Here is an 18,542-nt window from a genome sequence, read left to right on the forward strand (position 1 = left end):
CATCATCCTCGCAGGGTTTCCCTCAGCCATTTGAACGTCTCTGCTGCTTTTCTTACATCCATGCATTTCTTTCGGATCATTTTAGATTATCCTGACATAGGTTCAGTGTACAGTATTTGCATGCTTAGGGGATAGAAGTTGACACGTTTACTGTAAGACCAGACCTTAGATACTTAGGACTGATTAAATAAGCTGGTAAAATGAGGAAATGACACAGTAATGGGAAGCAGGATGAACGTTTCTCCACAATAAAGTATAATAGCAGAGCAAACCATCCTCCATGACATTTACCAGACCTCCTGCAGAAGATTATTTTGCCATGTCAGCACTGCTTGTGGCCTTGTTGTGCTGTTGCCATACTTTAAAAAAAATATGTGCCATTTAATGTGTTAAACAGTAGATCATTGTTTTGTAATATATTAGCTAGGTGTTTTAGCTGTTACTTTTGTGTATAGAAAGTGTAAATTACTGATGTCTCTGAATTGAAAATAAAATATGTTTGTGTTTTTAAGCTAACTGTCATTATTATTACATTTATAACTGTCCCAGGCAAGTTTTGTGTCATATTTCAAGTCATATTTTGACCTAAAAGACCTATTTTTACCTTGAATACTTCACAAAACATTGAGGCTGCTTGACATAATTTCACCAGTTTGACCCGTTAAAAGGTAAAATATGCCCAGTAATGACACAGTACACGTTTTTGATACATCACACAGTACACTTGCCCTTCCTGAAGCCTGAAAGTAAACCCTTTCGCTGTGGCGAGGTGTTGAGCTCGACCGCCCTCTAACGGCTAATTAATTTAAGTGCAACAACATACTTTTACTTCCGGGTCTTCCAGGTTTAGCTTCCGTGATTTGAGTTGTCGTTGTTGTGGGAACCTGCAGGTATTTGTGTGAAGTTTTCGTCATGTATCATCAGCCTGTGCTGAAAAACAGGCGCACTCTACTCGAAAGAGCAGAGAAATTCATCTCTGATATTTATTTCACCGACTGCAACCTTAGAGGACGGTAAGACGTCTTAAGTGCACACTGCACTGTGTGACTGAATTACTTGAATGGTGACGTGCTGTTGCTGTCTGTGACGTGATTTACACTGAATGCTCATTTCTTGTTAGATACCAGTCTGTTTTAAAGTGTTTATTAAAAAGGAATCGTACCCAATATTACAGACCTCTTTATACTTTATGCATTTAGAGCTTGGTCTCTAAATAAAGGTCCACTTCATGTTTGTTTTTTGTATGTAATTTAAAACAGCACATAAATTACATCTGTTCAGAACATCATAAACAATGTGAATGTGTTTGGGCCTTAACTTTTCCCTTATCTGAATTTAGGGCTTAAGTCTGTAGCCTATAGCTGTACCCCACCAGGCAAACTGAGACTGTGACTACAGATTCTGGGTTATAATAATGAGTTTGACTTGATTTTCATCATAATTTCCCCTCTGCAGACTCTATGGAGACTCATGCCCGCTGGAGTCCATCGCCTCCTTCTTGTCCTCTAAGCGGATCACTTTCACTGAAGCATCCCAGCAGACCTTTGCACCTCATAAAGTGGGTGATACCTTTGGACCCACGTAAGTAATATTGTCAGATTTTTATTGCCCTCTGATCTTTTGTTACTCTTAAATCTTGGCAACAACTCAAGCTTTTTGATGCTTGTTGAAGGTGGTGGACCTGCTGGTTTAAGGTTACCCTGAAAATCCCCGAGTCATGGAGAGGGAAAGAGGTTCATCTTCTGTGGGAGAGTGATGGAGAGGCAATGGTTTGGAGAGATGATCAGCCAGTTCAGGTACAGTAGCAGCAGTTTAATGCAAGTCAGACTAGATAAAAGAGCAGAAATCATATCTTATGTCTCTCATAGGGCCTGACTAAAGAGGGAGAAAAGACGAGTTACATCCTGTCTGACTGTTTGAAAGACAATGAGCCACACAGGTCTGTTAAATACAACTTAATGGCTGCTTCTGTAACCAACTTGAACTTGTCGCCCTCTCAATTTCACGGATCCTATTTTCTCTTGTTCTTTAGTGTCACACTTTATGTAGAGATGGCCTGTAATGGGCTTTTTGGAGCTGGTCAGGGGTCCATGATTGCAGCACCAGATCCAAACAGGAAGTTCTCTGTACAGAAGGCTGAGCTGGTGGTTTTTAACCGGGATGTACGGGAGCTGCTGACTGACTTTGAGATGCTGATTGACATCATAAAGGTACAGTGACGCAAAAAAGTACATGATGTTAAACTGCATAACTTAAAAACAAAGTTTAATGAGTACGTTAACCTCCCCTGTCACTTTTCTTTTCCTTCACAGGAGCTGGGAGAGGGAGAGCAACGAGGCTACCAGGCGCTCTTCACTGTCAATGAGATGGTGAATCTCTGCGACACCTCTGATCCCGGCTCCTTCTCCAAAGCACGCAGCCTGGCTCACAACTTCTTCAGCCAGAGGAACGGAGAAAGCCAGCACACGGCTCATGCCATGGGTCACTGCCACATAGACTCGGGTATATATTACATTTTTATTGTTGAAAAGAGATCAATCCAAAAGTGAGTCAAACTATGGAAATCATTTCTATATTTGTATAGCAACAAAATGATTTAAACGATATTCTGCCCTAATTAAGAAGTACAGAACTAATAGAATATGCACATAAAATCTTGTAATATCTCTATTTTTGTAAAATGCATGATGATATTTATGTCTCTGTCTGCAGCTTGGCTGTGGCCCTATGAAGAGACCATCCGCAAATGTGGCCGAAGCTGGGTGACAGTGATCCGTCTGATGGAGAAGAACCCTGACTTTGTTTTTACTTGCTCTCAGGTAATTCCCATTTAACACAGTTCTGTGTCAGCCATACAGATCTGACAAATCTGAGCAGTCCTCTTCAATTTTGCCCTTGTTGTCCAGGCCCAGCAGTTCCAGTGGGTGAAGAGCTGGTACCCAGGACTGTTCTCCCAGATTCAGCGTTACGTCAAGAGAGGCCAGTTCCTTCCAGTCGGAGGAACGTGGGTGGAAATGGTGAGCCTTATCCTGCAAATGCATCATAATTCAATGCTCTAATTGTACCAACTGCATGATTAGACTAAGTAAATGTGCTTTTACATGTGTGCCTGTCAGGATGGTAATCTGCCCTCAGGTGAGTCCATGGTGCGGCAGTTCCTGGAGGGCCAGCGTTTCTTTAACCACGAGTTTGGGATGATTTGCAAAGAGGTAGGGATTTGTAAAACATGTTTTCACAACCTGTGTGACTACCTGATGTCTGCTGCTGTACATTTGTGGCATCATATTCCTCTCCAATTTGTTGTATAAGGAGTGTTTCTTTGATCTCTTCAGTTCTGGCTTCCAGATACGTTTGGCTACTCAGCCCAGCTTCCTCAAATAATGCAGAGGAGTGGCATTTCCAATTTCTTGACACAGAAGCTCAGCTGGAACCTGGTCAACAACTTTCCTGTGAGTAAAGTCCCTTTGGAGTTGATAAAATAAATAACTTGTTTAAAGAGTGTTGATTTTCAGTTTTTCTTTCTCTTTCCAAAAGCACAACACGTTCTACTGGGAAGGTCTGGACGGCTCCAAGGTTTTAACTCACTTCCCACCAGGAAATTCCTACGAAATGAAGGGCAAGGTTGAAGACGTGAGTTTGGTTTTTAGTGCACGCATCGTAATATTGAATCTGCGTAAGAGAAATATTTACAATCCTCACCAAGTTTGCATTAATCTGGGTTGCCTGTGTCCACAGCTGGTGAAAACTGTGAAGAACAATAAAGACAAAGGCAGGGCCAACCACAGTGCAGTGCTGTTTGGTTTTGGCGATGGTGGGGGCGGGCCTACACAGCTCATGCTGGACAGACTGCACCGGGTCCAGGACACAGATGGACTTCCCAAGTCAGTTCCTGTCCCACACACACACACACGTAACCCAGCACCCGTCAGAAACAGCAGCCAAGCCAAAACAAAGGCAGAAACACGTCCAACCCAAACCTTACTCATGGTGGTCACTTTTCCTGTGGTGTGGGATTTAATACGGCTTCATGGGGTGTGTCAGCATGTAGGCAGTAGTCTCCTCCAGGCTTGTTTCATAGTAAAAGGATATGAGTGATGTCTGCTGATGTCATTTTACATTGATGGTCAAAAGAGCCACATGTAAGTCTGAATGAATAACAGGCGTAACGTCAGTGGACACTTCCATCTCTATTTCCTGTTTCCCAGGGTTCAGACGTCCAGTCCCGACAAGCTTTTCTCTCAGCTTCAAGCTGACTCAGCTCTGCTCTGCACCTGGACCGGAGAGCTTTTTCTAGAGCTGCACAACGGCACCTACACCACAGAGGCGCAGGTAGAATAAAAATCTGTTCGGAGCGCTCATTATTGGAGGCAATCAAACCTGATCTCTGAGAGAATGAAAGAAGTACACAAAGGAGATATAACATGAGCATGCATGATATAGTTTGTACATGTTTTAGAGTTGTAAACAGGCTCTGGTTGTGCAGCATGAAACTCAGCTTCACTTTGCAGGATTATTTACATGCAAAATTCCCAATCTTTATTTTACATATAATTAATACATTTATAAGCAGGAAGTAGGAACATTTACCAATAATGCCCTATGAAATAATAAGTCGCACAAAACACAACAAATAAGCACAAATAAGATGCAAGGGTCATTCTTGTGCAAGAAACAGATATTGCAAAGTGTGAAAACCAGTGCAGATGAATTAGGGATTGAAGTGAAGTGAAATTGAAAGTGTTGGTAGTGATTGTTGCTTTATTGTTTCCAGATAAAACGTGGAAACCGCCATTGTGAGACGCTGCTTCATGACGTTGAGATAGCCAGCAGCCTCGCGCTGTGGCGGGACAGAACATTTCAGTATCCTATGGAAAAACTGCGGGAGCTCTGGAGGTCATAGTTTCAAGATGAGAATGAATAAATAAATATCCCTCCTATTGTTACAGACTGAAAATGGTTTCTGTTTTCGATTTTTCCCTCCAGGCTGCTTCTCCTAAACCAGTTCCACGATGTGATTCCTGGCAGCTGTATAGAGCTGGTTGTGGAGGATGCACTCAGGTATTATGAAGGTACAGTTTCAAGTAGCTGTCCATTAGAGTCATATTGATCTGTTGTTTTGCAAAATACAAAGCATGCAATCATATTATAGATATCCGAAGTGATGGTGCTTCACTGCTGCATGAAGCCTGTGGAGTCCTGGGGTCAAAAGGAAGCTCCACTGGTGTGTTCAACTCTCTGCCATGGGAGCGCCAGGAGGTCATCCAGATCCAAGATGGCGCTGGTAAACCCGGTCTGGGTATGTTTGATATTTACCACATATATTTTCCTTCTAAGCTACAACAACACATCTGACTCTGGTATCTCTTCCTCTGTGGTAGCTCTGGTGAAAGTTCCCAGCATCGGTGTGTCTCCTGCCAAAGACACACAGCCGGTGTTTCCAGTCTCTGTCACTGAGCAAGTGTGTATGATATCTGGAGTGCATTTAATTCATTTAGCCATGATGTAATTTAATTTGGCTAATCGAGACGTTGTGTAATCACACAGGGTGACGGCACTGTCGTCATGGAGAACGGGATTTTACAGGTTGTCATAAACAAAGATGGCACCTTGGCGTCATTGTGTTTGATCAATGCAAACAGGTACTGTAAGAACACGTGGCCACCTGTGTTATCTTCTACAGCATCCACATTAATGCTTTAACATCAGCATCACCACCCTGTTGGTTTCAGAGAAGCCATTTCTGATGGATGCCATGGGAACCAGTTTGTCATGTTTGATGATGTCCCTCTGTACTGGGATGCTTGGGATGTAATGGACTACCACCTGCAGACAAGGTGTCTGTCATTACTGTTACATCTATCTATTTATCTATCAATACACATAACATTATGTGCAGGTGTTGACTCTGCTGAACTGACCCCATAGGAAGCCAGTGCTGGAGGTGGTGGAGCCTGTTCATGTGGCGTCCTCAGACCGGCTCCGAGGCAGAGTCAGCGTCACCCTCAGGATCAGCGATAAGAGCACCATCACACAGGAGATCGTCATGGACGCCATGTGTCCGTACATCAAGTTCAACACAGAGGTACTTATCTGCAGAATCACTTATCCAGCAGCTTACCAATGATTCACCACCAGAGGGTAACACCTTGTGTTGTATCCCCCTTGTTTTTAAGGTGAAATGGGCAGAGTCACACAAGTTTCTTAAGGTGGAATTCCCCGTGCGGGTACACAGCCCCAACGCCACCTACGAGATCCAGTTTGGTCATCTGCAGAGACCCACACACAGGAACACGTCATGGGACTGGGCCAGATTTGAGGTAAGACACCATCGAATGAACACCACCAAAAGTTCCCAGGAGTTGAGTTCTAAGGGCTATTTCACAGGGGACTAAAGGGTTTCTCCAGCCCACTGTTAACACAGCGATCTAAAGGCCTGTGAATATCAGGGGAATTCATCTGCTGCATACGTGAAAGTGAAGTCAAGTTTTCTTTGTCATTTCAACCATATACAAGTACATAGTGAAACTTAGGTCGCATTCACACCAAAAGTTTGTTTCGTCCGAAAAGACTAAATTATTACAATGCTGCATTTTGCCTCAAGTTTGGTTTGTTGTCACACGGCAGCTTTTACCAACGGACCAAAAGTTTTCATGTACGAGGAAACTGCTTTCTGATTGTTCAGAATTTCCATATGGGAAACTCCCTGCAGTAAACAGAGAGAGAGAGCACAGCCTCAGGTTTCTTTTTACTTAAACCGACATTGTTCCACACATTATTCAGTTTCAGTCTCCTTCAGTTTCTCACTGAACATGTCCTACGCTAACTCAGTTTATATTCACACCAGAATCAAACCGGACCGTGGGTCGTTTGGAAACGGGCCGAGAACTGTCTTTTTTCGAGTGGACCATGGTCCGGTTGTTTGGTCTGCACCAGAGTTTGTTTCCGGCGTTCACACCAACCTAAATGAACCTCACCGAGGAGACAAGCGCTCCAGGGTTTGGTTCAATCAGACTAAACAAGGCTTGTGTGAACCCACCCTAAAAGATTGTTTCTCTAGGACTATGACGTCTTCTGACAGATGAAAGTACTCAGTCAAGCACAAATGTTAAGTGCTGCAAGTCACTGTACTTTCAGAAAGTACAGTCCCTGGAGCAGGGACTTTTGTGAGGTAACATAAAGTCCCTTGGACTTTTTTGTAGATGCTGGTCCCTACAGTGGAAGAGCACAAAGTACCTCCAAAAGTCTGAAGTCCCTGAGGAAAGTTTCTGTGGGGGGGAAAAGCAGCTTAAAACTATCTGTAATTTCGTCTTAATGAAACCACCACCTACAACCGTCCTGTTTATACCCTGCACATGTAAAATGTAGGAGAACTGATATCAGTGATGATGTCATAAAGAAAGTAAAATGCTTTGTGTTGTCTTTGCTGTTTTCGTCCTCAGGTTTGGGGTCACAAATGGGCCGATCTGTCAGAGCACAACTTTGGGGTTTCACTACTGAATGACTGCAAATACGGCTATTCAGTCCACAAGAACACCATGACACTGTCCCTGTGAGGCTCCACGCTGTTCACTGCTACACAAACAGTACAATACAGTTCACTTTAATGTAAGTAGTCCTAACATCTAACTGTGAATGTGTTTGTCTTAGACTGAGAGCACCGAAGGCCCCTGATGCCAACGCTGACATGGGGACTCATCATTTTACCTATGCAATCATGCCACACACAGGTAGCATTTAATTGTTTTTCAGAATAAAATGTCATTCAACTTTAAGAGTCTGACCTCTGAACTTGTACTATTATAACCTGTTTGAAAAAAGGATCCTTCCAAGATGCTTCCGTCATCCAGAGCGCCTACAACCTCAACTTCCCCTTGAGGTCACTACAGTGCCCTCTTGACGCCGAGCCCTGGAGCGCCTTTTCCGTCAGCTCTGCAGCAGTGATCCTCGAGACCATCAAACAGGTGAACCATTAAACACAGAGCTTGACCTATATTCACTTAAAGGACAAATTCACCCCTGGAAAAAGCTACTGTCAGTCAAAGCTGGGGTTCTCTACAATCGATAGAAGCAATAATATTTGAAATTGGCGCCATAGCTGTGGAGAAAGTTGTACAAGCAGCTTGTGGTTTCACCCATTCTACATTCCTACAACACCCAGTGTGCACTGCGCCTCTCTCTCGTTTTGTGTCTGACTGTGGAGAGAAGCTGTCTGCAGCTCCACTCTCTGCTGTGCGGTGCTGCACTCTCAGCTGCGCGCACACTGATGGACCTCAACTGCATGCACAGATCGACGAGGAGACGGGAGAGGAGGGGGCAGATCTTTGAACAGCTTACCGTAAAGTCCAGATTCTACAGGTGTTTACTAGTATTACTCTCTGTAACGCAGCTGTATGTTTTAAAAACGAGCGCGCAACAGCAGCGTATATAGTCCATCCATATAATAGTCCCCATCCTGCGTAACGGCTCCGGACATGTGGACAAAGTGTGCCCGTGTGCCAAGGTTTGCTCACACATAAGGTGGAATTGTCGTCATGATCACTGGAAACTCTGACAGCCCTTATAATACTTGCTGCAGGCGATCAAAGGGGGCGGGCGTCTTGGATTGAGTAAGTGTAGTTTAGTGAGCTCCCCGGTGTCCGCTAGATGGCGCGTTTTACGTAGTCTGGTGGAGGTTTTCCAGAGAAGCGGATAATGTCCTCCAAAGGCACAGAGCGAAATTGTATTTTTGTTGTACCATAATGGCATTAGCGCCACATAATAGTATCATAGGACTGAGGTTGAAAGTTGCCCTTTGACCCACTCAGCCCATTAATGGCAGTATACTCCATTTACCACAGGCCGAGGACAGGAAGAGGGCACTTGTAGTCCGTCTCTATGAGTCACATGGAAGTCGCGTGACTACAACTCTCTGCACTTCCCTTCCAGTCAGAGAAGCGTGGCAGTGAGTATCTTTTTATAGTTTTTATTTCTGTCTGGCATCTTTAATGCGGCATTGTCTTCTAAGAACAAAACTTTTTTTCCCCCCAACTTTTAGTTGTGATCTGCTGGAGAGACCAGACTCCGCCCAGCCGGCACACATGACGTCAGAGGGAATCACCCTCAACTTTAATCCGTTTCAAATTGTGTCACTTCTCCTCATCTTGTAAATTTAGTGGTAATTTACCAAGACCCAGGGTAATTATATTTGAATTATTAATACAGCACTTTTGTCCTATTGGTGGAAACTTATCAAAGCTAATAAATGTAGCATCCAGTGCTGATCTTTTGACAGGTTCAAAAACTTCAAATGAAGGTTTTTTTTTTTCATATTTTTATTATAACTAAAAACGTTTTACTTGGCATCAAATCAAAAAACATTTGCAGACCTTTTGTAAAAATGTTTATTAAAAATTTTATAAAAATGTAAAAACAGTTCCCTGTAGTGGTTTCTCCCTTTTGTTTCTATCTGCTGCTCTGTCTGGTCACTCTTCCACTTCGAGTCTGTGCACCTGCAACAAGGACAATTAGGAGATTCAAATAAGGTTCAAAATTCTTTCAAAAGTACAGAAGCCCTGAGAGGCATAAGAGATAAAAATCTGGTGGTCTAGTTCTCCCTACCACTCCATGACAATAGATCAGTAGAAATACAAGTTCTGCCAGGATAATCTAAGTCAACACAACACTAAATAAAAAGTTAACACAAAATGTACTGTGTTTACTAAATGTTTAGAGTAAAAGGAGAAGTTAGATATAATCTCAGATTTCAGTTTCGTGCTCTTTGGTGCACCTACTGGCAAAAAAAAGACATCGAGGGCACATACGTCCTAGATAACCAGACGTGCACGGTTGGCTCCCTTTGTCACGGTTGTATAACTCTTGATTTTCCTCGCTGACGGTCGCTTTCCTTTTTAGACTGTTTGCCTTCATCTGAGCGTCGAATTTGTTTCTTTTTCTTTGAATTTTCACTTATTTTTGAAGTTGTATCTGTAGTCATCGATCTTTTCTTTGTTTGTTCAGCCATAGTAGATTACTGTTTACTCGCAACACTTGCAGAGACTTACTTATCTACTGAAAAAAGATGATGCTCAGTTTTTTCTCACATGGCAAAACTTCCCCACCTTTTTACAGATTAATAAAAAAGTTAAAGAAAGTTAGAAATATAATTCTGGCAAAACCTTTTTTCACCTGTTCCAAAGTCACGATAACGAAAAATCACGAAAACGAAAATGAAAATGAAAATGAATCGCCGGAATTATTTTCCTCACATGCGCCTCAGAGCTTCCATCAAAACATGGCCTTGTAGAAAAAAATGTTTCCTTCTGAGAGACCACCTATGACTACTGCAAGAGTACCTGGAATTGTTGGCTCTGCACTGCTGCCCTTCCTCCTACGTGCAGTTGAAGCCCTTTTATGCTGAGGTGTGTTTACTTCTCCGGTCTTTTCAGTCTTTCTTCTCTTGGATCCGGCTTCCTTCTCTACATCCTTTTCTTTTTGCAGGGTTTTTGTTACAGTTTCCTGTTTGACAGCCTTTCTTTTAGATGTGCTTCCAGAGCGACTCTTGGTAACCTAATGAAATCAGACTGGTATTAACAGTTGCGTCTTAAAAGTGTAGTGTTCGATAAACAAAAAAGGGGCACCGGTTATACCTTTTTCTTAGCTGTATAATCATGGTCATCTTCTTTCTTTGCTCTACCTTTTTTCTTGGGTGACTTTACATCTGTTGTGTGAGAAGGACATGAGTTTGGTCAGATGCAGTGAGTGTTCTCATAAATATCAGATTATGTGCTCAGTTAATGTAGTCAAAGTATTGCATACCTTTCGGCACCATGGGCCCTGGATCTCCCTACAATTGAATAGTAGGTATTAGTATCAAATCCTTAAGCCAGAGGTAAGATCAAGGTACAATGAGTACAACTTCCAAAAACACGTAGGAACTCATCACTCAGCTCGACAACAGCTGCTCTCTCTCTTGCTCGTTGAGCTGATAAATCCTGTACGTTTAAAATATAGGCTTTTCTTTAAACTCACTTTGAACCACATAGTTCTTCCATTGTGGTCCCGGATAGATTTCATTCCATCCACGTAATAACACTGCAGCCAAGCCTCAAAGTCTGAGTAGTCTCGCTTCTCGGGATCGTAGCCCTTTCCACCTAAATACCAAAAAACAGGAAGCATTTAATTTTACTGTGTGGTATGATCCCTAACCACATGGTGATTACATGGAAACCCACCCAGATGCACCACCTCCAGCGGTACTGTATGACACAGTCTGAGCAGGTCACCCGTTTCCCCTTTCACCTTCTTCTGTTTAGCTCTGTCTGAGGCCTGCAGCACACATGAAAGAGAAGTTAAGTTACCCATGAACGGCGATTACAGCTGAGAGTCCGGGGAGTCAAAATAATGTGCATGTCATGGTTCTATCACCTTTTTGTCTGTGTTCTCAGTTTTCACAAGCTTCTTGTTTTCACATAAATCGTCTGACTCAAGGCCTTCCAGGACGGTCCTGGCGGGCACAAAGGGTGGGATGTTCAACCTAAAAAAAAGATAGACGACTCAAGACGCTTTCTTTTCTAAAACAAGAAGGCTCTATTGTTTTTGAAGTGAGTCTGAATCATTGTGCCTCCCAATGGGAAGTGAGAAACCTAGCCATGAAAGAAAGCCTTTCATTTGATATCAAACAGACCTTGACACTCAACAATGCTGGTACTGTGCGTAGTCTATCTGACGCCTGATGACCTCCGAAGGAAATATGTGCTGCCTCCTTTTTAAGGAGTAAATACGGGAATAGTGACAATGGATGCTCTGATCTATCTTTGTCTCTGCTTAAACTCATTACAATACCTTAACCTTAACTGACTATGCTGTATAAAGTCATTTGAATAAGTGTCACCTGAAAAGGATTTCAGCCCTCAGGTAGTTCCCGATACCGTTGAAGTACTTCTGATTGAGCAGAGCTTCACAGATGGGTCTGTCGAAGGCGTGGTCAGCCAGACGTGACACTACATTCTCCCTGCAAAATAATAAAAGGTCAGTCTGACGGTGATGATTTAGTTGAGCAGGTGACACTGAACAATACTAACCTGAAGCTTTTGTATTCAAACATGATGCAGGGCCCTCTGTCAGGCTGCCAAGTCCCGCCCGGCTGCCAGCCGCCAAACCTGCGTGCATCCACAAAGCTCAGCACTCTGCAGGGCGTCTCTTTGGAATAAAAACGCAGGTGAGAATGTTTGGGCAGCTCGTCCTCTGTGGTAAAGCGGAAAAAACCTGACATCCCGAAGCGAACGACAATGTCCATCGGCTGGTCGGCCTGTCCTTCCTTCACTCTCTTTTTTGGTTCATCACTCTTCATGGGTGTCAGTGTGAGCTTCACTTCCTTCCCTCTGGAAGTGGCTGTGATGCGATAGGCCTCACAGGTGAAGGGCACATCAGGACTCTTGCTGACTTCAGATTTTCTGACTGGTCCAGCAAACACTACTCCCTCACACATTCTGTTCACATAAAGGCTGGCTAGGTGGAGCTCAGGTCCCTCGGGCATTTTGTTGGAACAGATGAAACTGTGATGCAAATGCAGAAAATAAAGTTGCTGAGCCAAGATTGCAGTGCAAAAAAACAAGCAAACATCCAGGGCAATGCAAGGACACTGAGGATGTGTAACTCTGTTTTAGCAACTTAGGAAGAGTTAGTCTACAATTAAAAACATTCACATGGTTGGTATTTTAGTAACATATTCCAGTATCTGAACACTTACTATTCTTACATTTGACTACTTTTAGACAAACAAAATACAATTCAGATTCAGGAATGATATTCCACAAACGTGAAACTGCTTTGACACAGAATTTAGGCCCTTGTATCAGGAAACTGTAAATTATAATCATGCAGTTAATTGGATAAACATAATATTAAATGATACAACTTTTCAACGATTCATTTCTTTCAAAAGGGGATTTTTGTTCAGGGTGACAACAGGTTTTTCCGTTATTATGGCTTATGTCTTTGAAATATCAAGCCCAGACACAAAACAAAGCATGCATAGCCCCCCCAAAAAACACATACACCCAGACCTCACCAAACCACATGATGCATCAAAGCGCCAGCATGACAACATTATAACACATCCTGCCACAGACTACACAATGAGACATCTAGCTTACACCTACACACACATACACGTGTAGTGAGTGTATTTTTGTGAACCATGTAACCAAGTCTTAACATTACATTGCACAGGTTATAGCAAGGGGAACCAAGAGGTCAGTAACCTACTGAATACACGATGGACTGAAAATGTAAAAGTCCCATTGAGCTGCGACGAATTAAACTTACCCGAACCAGGAAATAGACCTCACCGCTGATAAACTAGTCCCTTGCTACGGACTTTATTGGGCTCCTTACTATCTGCAGTGCTGCCACGATGCAAAGGAATGGCATGCCACACACTAAATTCTTTCACAACATGCATGTTACCGAACAACTTGTGTAACATCACCGTGGGGCATTCATTCACTCGCAAATCTCGCGAGATCTGCGGGTTCCCACGCTCGCTCAGCAATCCGCTTTTGTCATGTATTCCTTTTTCCTGTGTTGCTGGTTTTGAAATGTTCTTCAATAATTCTTGGAAACAGCGAAATATAACGCTGTTTTTCTTGCAAGCACACAAACATAGACAGCAGCTAGAAAGACAACATGAGCTGACAGTCAGCCCAGGGCTTGCTGGGATATGTAGGCGCTTCAGGATACAAATATTGTGTTTCACGTTCATTTTAATTATTATTAAGCATATGAAAGCAGAAAACAATTAACATAATTCAGATACAAATGTGTGAATTAATATACATTACTGTACAAAAATGGTCCATTCATTATTCTTGTTTCAGAGATAAATCACCCAGGAAACATTTCAACTAACTAATTTGGTAGAAAAATACAACCTAATATAATTCAATGCAAAAAAGAAAAAGAAAAAGAAATGCGACATTCACATGACCATTGAAATGACTTAATTCATACAAAGTATAACACTGTACAAAATGTAAGTATGGCACTTTTGGCAGCCTATCCGGTCACTTGTTTTCGTTGGTCTTTACTGTAGTGCGTTCATCATAGCCTGGGCTTGTTTGAGCTCTGCAGAAACAAACAAGTACACAAACAATCAAAATAAAATTAAAATTATTTGAAACTGAAGAATATAGCACTGTGATTTGACAAGATGCGGAACTAACCTGCAAGTAAGACTCTGAACTTGTCAGCAGAAACAGAGACGACAGTCGTCTCTGCAGAGCCTGACTCGGCGCCTTGTGCCTGCAGTTTAAGCTGAATCATTGGTGCATTGACCTCTCTCAGCTCACTGGAGCTCAGAGTATAGTCCACACGCCAGGAGACCGCCTCCAGTCTCCCCACTGAAATTCATTACATAGCAGACAGCACCCCTCAGTCAGTGTTCAGTCAGCAATTATATTTGCTGTCCTCTTTGAAAAAGGCAAGACAGACAGAAATACTTACATCTCAGGCTTGTTTCTCTTAGTTTGTCTTGCAGTGCAGAGTGCTTGTCTTCATATGATTTGCAGAGCCCTGTTGTGTGTTCTATAAGAAAAGATGTGTCTTCTTAAGTCAGTATAACTTATTAGAAGTGTTTCAAAAAAGTATTACAAAATAAATACAGCATTTACTGACCAATACAACATCTTAAAAAAAGAATATAATCTCAACCTGGCAGAGTCAACTGTGGTTTTTATTCTATGAAAGCACCAGAGTCGCAATGCACCACTCCACCCACACCATCTAGCAGCATTGTTCCCAATGTACATTGTTCACTTGCTGTGTCCCCTTAAGTGCCAGCTGAGCACAGGGTTTTTTCATACTTTAGTTACATAATAGACAATAATACAAGGCTATACGCTTCAATAATAACACAATAGGTTTTGAATTGGGACCTTTATATATTTGGAAATGCGGCAATCGTTCATGCCATGAGTCATCCTTTGTGCCCTTGTCCTTCATATTCTGAGCAACTTGACATAAAAGGCGCAGTACAAATATATAGTTCTCAAATACTTTGTAAGCACTGCAATGAAACATTACAAGTAGTAGTAAAAAATATTCAGATGATGTCCCTCCACTTATGGTCTGCTTCAACAACCAGTTTGCAAATTGAAGTATGGAAAGAGTCCGTGCATGTGTGAGTGCGCCATTTTCATACCAAACACGGGGAACCACAGTGGACTTACCTTTAGGCAGGCCGAGCTGCTGCAGCTCACTGGACAGAGATTCACTGTCCACATCATGCTTGGCTGCACTGGACAAAATGAAGCTGAGCACTGCCACACTAGCTTTGATGTCTCCGCTCTCTGTAACAGGGATTTATGTCATGAATGCATGTCATTAAAAAGAAACATGATGCAGCAATGACAGGTTTATAGGCATGTGTGTAAGTATTTGGGTTGATTTAAATGCAGCATCAGCAGAAGTGGGATTTTTATGTGTCATTATACTAGAGATAGACCGATATGGTTTTTTCAGGGCCGATACCGACACCGATTATTAGTAGTCAAGGAGGCCGATAACCGATATTTGAAGCCGATATTCATTTGCAGTAAAAGTGAAAATATTGGCGTCAAAATTTTGAATAATACAAACTCCAACACTTAACTTAGTTTAAATGCCTTTAAGCGTATGCATCAGAGCCAAAATAACCCAGTTTTAAATTGATCTCTTATCGGCCATCGGATAAAAAAAAAAAAGGCCAATGCCGATATGTGTCAAAATGCCGAATATCGGCGCCGATAATCGGCCCGGCCAATAATCCCTAATAATCCCTACATTATACCTATACACCACTACACTGCAGAGGCAATTAATCTCAACTAAACAGTATTTAAAGTTGATTCCCCTTGGCCAGCTAAAACATTTAAATGCTGCCTGAAAACAAAAGCATAATAATAATCATTATTGGTTTGCTATTATATAGTCATAATGAAGTTACAGGGGAATGTTTTCCTGCATGACCAGTAGTTTTCCTTTTGATACTTTCTACATATATTTTTCTGCTACTACTAGATGCTTTACTTTTAAGTAAAACTTTATTTGTAATAGAATATTGTAATACAGTGGTGTGGCTGCTTTAACTTTAGTAAAATAATAAAATATTATATATACAATATCTTCATCATTATAAACCAATACAAGCACTTACCAAACTTTGCATCTGCAGTGAGCTTTGAGACCTTGTCATACTGAAAAAGAGAGGACAGCACTGATCAGTGGGAGTAAGTTGCATATATAACGACAATAACAGTGATGTAGAAGTAATCAGAATCAGAATCAGTATTTCTATATAATATAATATGATATAATATGATTCTGAAATAAGTTAAACTCTTACATCAATGCCCTCTCCCAGCAAATCCTTCAGCACTTGAGCACAGAGGAGTTTCATTTTCACACTTGACTGTTGCAGTAGTGAGGCGGAAAACACACGTATTAGACGAACAATATAACAACGTTATGTTTGTGATGTTAAAGTGTTGGACCTTTTATAGCTACTCACAATCTTCGCTAATGTGCTAATTTCAGCAAGTACCCAATCGGGGCAGTCCAAGTCTCCACAAAAACGGAACCGCTACAACACACAAGACATCACATATATATTGTTTATTGTGCTGTAACATGAAGTTAACCCTTAATCCTTGCAATGTGTGCATTAAGCCTTCACTGGCTATCCATCATCAAAAGCTACTAACTAGCTTAGCCTGCTCGCTACCAGAAAGCCGGACTAAACATAGATAGTGTTGGTATAAATAATTACTTAAGACATTAATACAACATGTGGCTAAATTGTCCATTGAATAAATAGCCACCTAAATAAGCAAACTGTGGTTAAATAAGACGATAATAAAGAGTGTTTACCATGGCTGTCGGTCAGCTGAGCAGTTGCACTGAGATCTGAACAGGAAGTACTCCGTCCTCGCATCTGATTGGACGATGGAGAAGGGGGCGGGCCCCATTTTTTCGGCACACTTGATGGTCCTGATGCTGGCATAATGTGCCATTTGTCCTTTTTTAACAGCTTAAAAACAAAGGCCTACTTTTGCTTCGTTTTATCACCTAAATACTTCATGAATCTTCCCATTTTTTTGTTAGCATTGCTAACATATATGACTTAACTGATACTGTTTAGAAGTCTGGTGCAGAAAAATTACATTACTTGTGTTTGGGGTAAAACAGGGCTGAATACTAAAGATTTCTACATGCTTTATCTAGTTTGTTATGGGGGTGTTGGTGAACAACTTGCTCACAGGAAGACTAACAGGGATAGTATGCTGTACATCAGATAGTATGCTGAATAACATTGATTTCTTAGCCTGGTAATGGATGTGTGCTTTTAGTGTCATATTTCCAAACAAAACCGCTTATTATCATGACGCGGTAAACGACAGTAGAAGGTTGAAGGATTGGGATACCTCTGTATAATGACAGAGGAAAGATTGGCATATAGACAGGTTCTGTGTACAACTTGAAAGTGTACTTTATAGCTTGTGGCTTGGAGGGTTATTGGCACTCTTATCTAGCTTTCATGATGCCTGTTTTAGTTTGATTCGTGGCAAGTTTGAGACTGATAAAAACATTTTTTCTTTGAACAACTTTGCACAGGAAAAAAAGTGTGTTGCACCGGTAACTTTGTGCCAACGTTTATATATATCTGTTGGAAAATCATCTGGAGGAAATGTTTGTACAGTGGAAAGTAAAAACATCAATGCCATTGGAAACACGTTGGATCAGATGAGACAGCAGATCAAAAAAAAAGGTTCTGGTTTCCGAGTCAGGAAGCTCCATTCGTTCCATATCTTTTAAAAAAGCACTTTAGGTAATGCTGTAGGCTTTATGTGCAGACAGGACCAACATACATTACTGCAACTGAGCTGTATCCTCTTTATATCAAGGGAGAAATCAGGTCTGATATGAATAAGGCTGTTGGAGATGTTGTTTAGATATTTTTGTTATGAATAAATATAAAACATATTTTCTTTATCCATCATATCAGGCATTTTTGTATAGTGTCTCCCTCCTAATACAACATTGTTTATTTTTCTTTAATTGTAACTACAATAGCCTAATGCAGTGGAAGCACTCATGTCTTCATAGTTTTAAAGTTTATTCTGTCATATGCGCTTATTAGCCGCCATATTTGTTCTATGTAAAGCATTTACTCGGGTAGGTTTGTAACATCATCTTTTAACGACACTAATCATAATCTTGCAGTCTGTTATATTACCCGCGGTGCTTCTGTCTGGTGTTGCATTCGTCATACTTTGGCTGGCTTAAAAGCGCATATACTCGCTGTATGTAGGCATGCGCAAAACACTATGCAGATATTAATCACAGACCACAGAAGTTTTACTATAATTTAAACTCCGATCACTTAACTTGTCGGTTCTAAATTGTATATTTTGAATTATATTCATCATTCCGTTTATTCTATTCTGCACTACAGACGACAATAAGCTGGCTGGAGATCTGAACTGAACAGTTTAAGGGAGGAGTCTAGGCGGGAGGTTACTTCGGTC

The 18,542-nt window shown here is 41.6% G+C and overlaps 3 protein-coding genes across 4 annotated transcripts; 1 reads left to right on the forward strand and 2 right to left on the reverse strand.

Annotated features, from left to right (window-relative positions):
* The first annotated feature begins 883 nt into the window (after positions 1-883).
* Positions 884-9,404, forward strand: man2c1 (mannosidase, alpha, class 2C, member 1). Of its 2 annotated transcripts, XM_069686568.1 has the most exons (26): positions 884-1,013; positions 1,456-1,581; positions 1,673-1,796; positions 1,869-1,939; positions 2,033-2,210; positions 2,313-2,502; positions 2,713-2,819; positions 2,907-3,017; positions 3,117-3,209; positions 3,333-3,449; positions 3,535-3,630; positions 3,736-3,881; positions 4,206-4,329; positions 4,772-4,893; positions 4,984-5,069; positions 5,150-5,296; positions 5,379-5,458; positions 5,545-5,639; positions 5,730-5,834; positions 5,926-6,082; positions 6,174-6,317; positions 7,440-7,549; positions 7,648-7,727; positions 7,819-7,961; positions 8,838-8,941; positions 9,035-9,404. In XM_069686568.1, the coding sequence occupies exons 1-26, from the start codon at positions 913-915 to the stop codon at positions 9,144-9,146; spliced, it is 3,069 nt and encodes a 1,022-aa protein (XP_069542669.1). In that variant the 5' UTR covers positions 884-912; the 3' UTR covers positions 9,147-9,404. The 2 variants fall into 2 exon arrangements, with proteins under 2 accessions (XP_069542669.1, XP_069542668.1); XM_069686567.1 differs by having other exon boundaries at positions 1,869-2,210.
* Positions 9,316-13,474, reverse strand: neil1 (nei-like DNA glycosylase 1). Its single transcript, XM_069686569.1, has 10 exons — positions 13,306-13,474; positions 12,060-12,533; positions 11,870-11,989; positions 11,404-11,512; positions 11,211-11,304; positions 11,008-11,129; positions 10,795-10,822; positions 10,626-10,696; positions 10,332-10,545; positions 9,316-9,488 (listed from the first exon to the last, which is right to left on the reverse strand). Exons 2-10 carry the CDS (start codon positions 12,512-12,514, stop codon positions 9,442-9,444), a joined length of 1,260 nt encoding a protein of 419 aa, XP_069542670.1. The 5' UTR covers positions 12,515-12,533; positions 13,306-13,474; the 3' UTR covers positions 9,316-9,441.
* Positions 13,475-13,762: 288 nt separating this feature from the next.
* Positions 13,763-16,922, reverse strand: commd4 (COMM domain containing 4). The gene is made up of 8 exons (XM_069686796.1): positions 16,885-16,922; positions 16,526-16,597; positions 16,361-16,426; positions 16,172-16,211; positions 15,207-15,326; positions 14,482-14,562; positions 14,202-14,378; positions 13,763-14,103 (listed from the first exon to the last, which is right to left on the reverse strand). Exons 1-8 carry the CDS (start codon positions 16,885-16,887, stop codon positions 14,063-14,065), a joined length of 600 nt encoding a protein of 199 aa, XP_069542897.1. The 5' UTR covers positions 16,888-16,922; the 3' UTR covers positions 13,763-14,062.
* Positions 16,923-18,542: the final 1,620 nt, after the last annotated feature.

The sequence above is a fragment of the Semicossyphus pulcher genome, unplaced genomic scaffold, assembly GCF_022749685.1.
Source record: "Semicossyphus pulcher isolate SPU_LCO1_2020_fin unplaced genomic scaffold, fSemPul1.0.p SCAF_8, whole genome shotgun sequence".
NCBI classification, from domain to species: domain Eukaryota; kingdom Metazoa; phylum Chordata; class Actinopteri; order Labriformes; family Labridae; genus Semicossyphus; species Semicossyphus pulcher.